Source organism: Helianthus annuus, chromosome 6 (assembly GCF_002127325.2).
Source record: "Helianthus annuus cultivar XRQ/B chromosome 6, HanXRQr2.0-SUNRISE, whole genome shotgun sequence".
NCBI classification, from domain to species: domain Eukaryota; kingdom Viridiplantae; phylum Streptophyta; class Magnoliopsida; order Asterales; family Asteraceae; genus Helianthus; species Helianthus annuus.
This window is the reverse complement of record NC_035438.2, coordinates 31,316,588-31,321,130: the sequence shown is the minus strand read 5'-3', so window position 1 is coordinate 31,321,130 and position 4,543 is coordinate 31,316,588. Positions and strand designations below refer to the sequence as shown.

Below are 4,543 nucleotides of genomic sequence, written 5' to 3'. Positions count from 1 at the left end.
GTTTTGTGAGAGAGAAGGGTACGTTTAACACCACTCTTTCAAGAATATATTGTGAGCACCTGAAGGACTAGCTTTGGTCGCGTCATAATGTTTACATAACTGGACCGGGAACAGCAGCAACTGCCACTGATGGCCCGGTTTGCACACTATGAACCGCTGCTAAATGACCCTAAACATGCCCCCTCTCTGTTGAAAGTACCCCATGTGATTATTTTTTAATAGTGGGTCATCCTCACGTTTTGTGAGAGAGGGGGTATGTTTAGCAGCACCCTTTCAAGAATATACATTAGGCACCAAAACGGACTAGCTTCATTCGCGTCATGATGTTTTCATAACAAGGTCTGGTTTGCACACTATGAACCGCTGCTTGAAAGAGATTTTCAAACAGGAAAACCCAAGAAACAAATTATAAAGAAAAAAATCTATAAACATGAATTTTGAATAGTTATTTATAAAAGATTAGTCTCACATTCAAAATTTCCTAATATAAGAGAAAAGCCTGAAACTGTCTGGGTGATGCCTAATAATAAACAGACAAAATCCCATGAATTGCATCTCCATGAAAGCACAGCTTCCCGCCAACTCAGCAAATACCTATGCCAAGATTCTGAATAAAAGTCAACTCTACCAACAACAACCAAAAAACAGACTATATACACCACCACCCCATAAAACCCATCAAGAAAACATCAAGAGTTGACTATTTTAGGGTCAAACTTGTTGGGTTTCGTCTTTCAACTATAAAGCTTCCATCTTTACACAGAAACCCGGTTACCCACTTTCTCTTATACAATTTCCAGGTAACAGAAATTTGTATTTATCTGCGTTTTCGATAAGATGTGCGGGAAGATGAACAGCAGAATAGGAATGCGGTATGGGTCCCATTTTGCCGATAATTTCTTTGAAAGTGTATTCTTCTGGTAACATATCGAAAAGATCTGCCCCTTTGCAGATTACTTTCTGAACCCTGTTAGGGTTCAAGAACTTGTTGAACCGCACTCTATCGACATGGCTATAAGCTTTCATCTTGAAGATAAACTCGCTGATGTGGCGAAAACAAAAGCTACAATGCCATCCTGCATCGGCCAAGATTGCATCCGACTGTCGGAAATGAGCGTAAGTTGTTGTTCCGGATTGGTATCGATGGACCGAAGCTCGCCAACTTTTATCATCCAAAAGAAATTCGAAAGAATATAAGTAGTTCTTTAAACGAAGATGAAGAACCGGAGGTATGTCGTCACACCATCGTAAAAGATTTATCGTATGTCTACTTGGTATCTCGTCAACATCTGACATTATCAACAAATCGTCATCTTGAATTCCCGCTTTTTTCAAAAGATAATCTAACGCAAATCTTTGATACCCTTCTTCGACAAACGGGTTTTCACCTTTACGAAATCGACCGGGAATTTGACCGTATGTTAATCTGGGCTCGACAAATTTGAATTCATCGCGATGACTAGCAAACACCAGGGGCTTAGGTAACCCTGTGAACGTCGAGTTTGACTCAAGGAGTACAAATTCGGTAACGTAAGGGTACAACTCATGCCACCTAATTGTTAAAAGCTCAACTTCGTTACTGAATAAAACTGCATCATACACGCGCCTTGGGAACTCGCGGATCCCCCAACCGTGAAGCTTGCAGAGATTCTCCATCGACACGTTTTCATGATAATAATGTGGGATCTCGTTGAACGGTTTTGGTGGTGATTCCCATAAGGGCCGCAAAAAGTAAGACACTTTTTGGCCGTGAACATACAAACCGAGTATGATGATTGGGACCATTATTAGAAGACAGATGATCGTTTTTAACTCCAACCCGCGTAGAATGCACCGTATTCTTGCCATCGTGGATGGTTTTCCTGACTCCTGCAAATCAAAATATACACTTTCGTTTAAAACTTGAACGATAAAACTCCTTGATCAATTTTTATTGTTTAGATTAAAAAAGACAACTTTTTATGGGATTTTCATCAAGTAATTGATTCTTCAATAAAATCCTGTTTAGATTAAAAAAGATAACTTTTTAATGGGATTTTCATCAAGTAATTGATTCTTCAATAAATATAGAAGCACATATTCTACAACACATCATCTCAATTTATTTATAATGAAAACTGAAATCCCTAATCACAAACAATATAAAAACAAACACAATTAAACAGAAAAAGCCAAAATTAAAGAGGGCAAAAACAAACATTTGCGATATCATCAATAACAATTTGAATTAAAATATAAAGCTTCTGAATTTATAATCAAAAGGGTGACAATAATAATAATAATAATAATCCTAAATCATCATCATCATCAAATCCAAACAACAAACAAAAACCCACAATGCAAACATCAAATCAAGATTACCTCATCGCAAATATCACTACAGATATCATCAGACTTTTTAGAGCAATAACGAGATCCCCCTTCAGCCATCTCAATCAATTTAGATAAAGCAGACATCTTTCAAATCTCAAACCCCAAACAATCAATAAAAACAGACAGATCGGACCAAAATCAAATCAAATCAAATAATAATAAAGGAACAGACTTTATTCACACCCCTGTTCACCACAAGATCTGGATGAACGGAGGAGGGTGAGAGAAGAAGAAGAAGAAGAAGAAGATAAGCGAACCAAAGCCCAGATCGCCGCAAAAGAAATATCTTAAGATTTTTGGTTTATATATACAGAGAGAGAGAGAGAGAGAGAGAAACCCAAATGGGGAGAAAATGTGATTATAATAGCATAGGGGGTGTGGAAAAAGCTGTGATGAGGTGTGTGTTTGTTGTTTCTCTCTCTAGAAAAGGGTTTGTTTCTCTCTCTAGGAATGAAAACTTGCCTGCGTGTGTGTGTCTCTGGTGAAGGGGTGGGGTGGCAGTTGTCAGTTGTGCATATCACCTCTACAAGAATCCCTCCCTCCCTTTTGGTTGTCTACTTCCCACTATTGACAAAACTACCCTTGTATCCAGCCCCCTAAAGTTATACATACATTCCATTAAAAAACAACTCCTATATCAATATATTTCCACAAAAAACAAATATTTTTTCTCTCTCATTTTCAATTAAATAATAGAGTTAATTACTGTTTTCGTCCTTATGGTTTGTCAAAAATTACTATTTCAATCCATTAGTTTAAAAATTGCGATTTCAGTCCCTGTGGTTTCACTTTCGTAACCATTTCAGTCCATCTCGTAACCATTTTAGTCCCTGTACTAACAGAATAAATGGATTGAAAATTTGAAATGGTTACGAAAGTTAAACCACATGGACTGAAATAGTTACGAAAGTGAAACCACAGGGACTGAAATCGCAATTTTTAAACTAATGGACTGAAATAGTGATTTTTGACAAACCACGGGGACGAAAACAGTAATTAACTCTAAATAATATTTTTATACCTTTATCATTACATTTTTCTCTCTCCTTCACTCACAACCACTTTTAATATATATTAAAAAATTATAGTGGGTGAACAGTGTCCCCCCAAATATACAGATGAACAGTAACATTTTCTCTCTCCTCCACTCACAACCATTTTTTATACTCTTTATATTTTAAAAACCACACACTCACAATTTAGTTCTTTGGATGTGAATGCTCTAAGTGCTTCCGTAGTGGGGCGGTATGTCCTGAGATGGCGCCGTCAAAACGCCGGAAACACCAAAACTTGGGGCGCCATGAATGCAATTTGGGGGGAGGACGCGAGATATATAGCGGCGGTATGGGGGAGAGAATCAAAGATTGGACCAATCACAAACAAGCAATGTTTTTATAATTAATTAATAAAATTGAAAATTAAGAATTAGGTAATGATGGGTAGAGGCTTTATGACTACGGGCTCTAGTGATATAACGCCCCATAAAGCCCCCGTGTGACGTGGCACGACACGTGTCGCATAACGCCTCATAAAGGGCTTTATGACTACGAATGGCCTAATGTGTATATGTGTGGTCACGTATATATACTCATTTAAAGTACATATCTAGGTAAGTTGTAGCATAAAAAATGCATGACTATAGCTATAATCTTTAAATCGTGCAATGTTATGTTGAATTTTGTTTACTTTTTATGTATTTTGTTATAAACAACATATACGCCAATCATTATTGTTAGATTTACTTGTAGCATTGACTTGTTGTCACATACTGGGGTGGTTGTATGCATGGTTGTTAAATAAGGTCTCCAGGCCTGAGTACTCTTTGAATAGTCGCTACAAGTTAGGCTGACGAGTCGACTTTCTTCAAGTCCATCTAATTACTCGGAATCGATCAAAAGCGGTCAACCTCGGCCAGAATCGGATATAGTAAGTCAACTCGAGTCGAGTTTAACTTAAAAAAAAATAAAACATAATTTCTATGTCTATCATATTAAAGAATAAATATCATTTTCACGTATTTTGTTATAAATAATAGTAAATTTATGTTATTTGATATATATTTAATTTCGGAAAACTAATTTCTTTACAATTTAACATGTCCGAGTACTCTCCGTCTAGGCCGAGTACTATCAACTCCCCGGTCAACCGACTAGAGAGTGCCTAATGACTT

The 4,543-nt window shown here is 37.0% G+C and overlaps 1 protein-coding gene across 1 annotated transcript; it reads right to left on the bottom strand.

Annotated features, from left to right (window-relative positions):
- Nucleotides 1-409: 409 nt before the first annotated feature.
- Nucleotides 410-2,884, bottom strand: LOC110865126 (beta-1,4-mannosyl-glycoprotein 4-beta-N-acetylglucosaminyltransferase). The gene is made up of 2 exons (XM_022114348.2): nucleotides 2,362-2,884; nucleotides 410-1,869 (listed from the first exon to the last, which is right to left on the bottom strand). The coding sequence occupies exons 1-2, from the start codon at nucleotides 2,455-2,457 to the stop codon at nucleotides 772-774; spliced, it is 1,194 nt and encodes a 397-aa protein (XP_021970040.1). The 5' UTR covers nucleotides 2,458-2,884; the 3' UTR covers nucleotides 410-771.
- Between the last annotated feature and the right edge of the window lie 1,659 nt (nucleotides 2,885-4,543).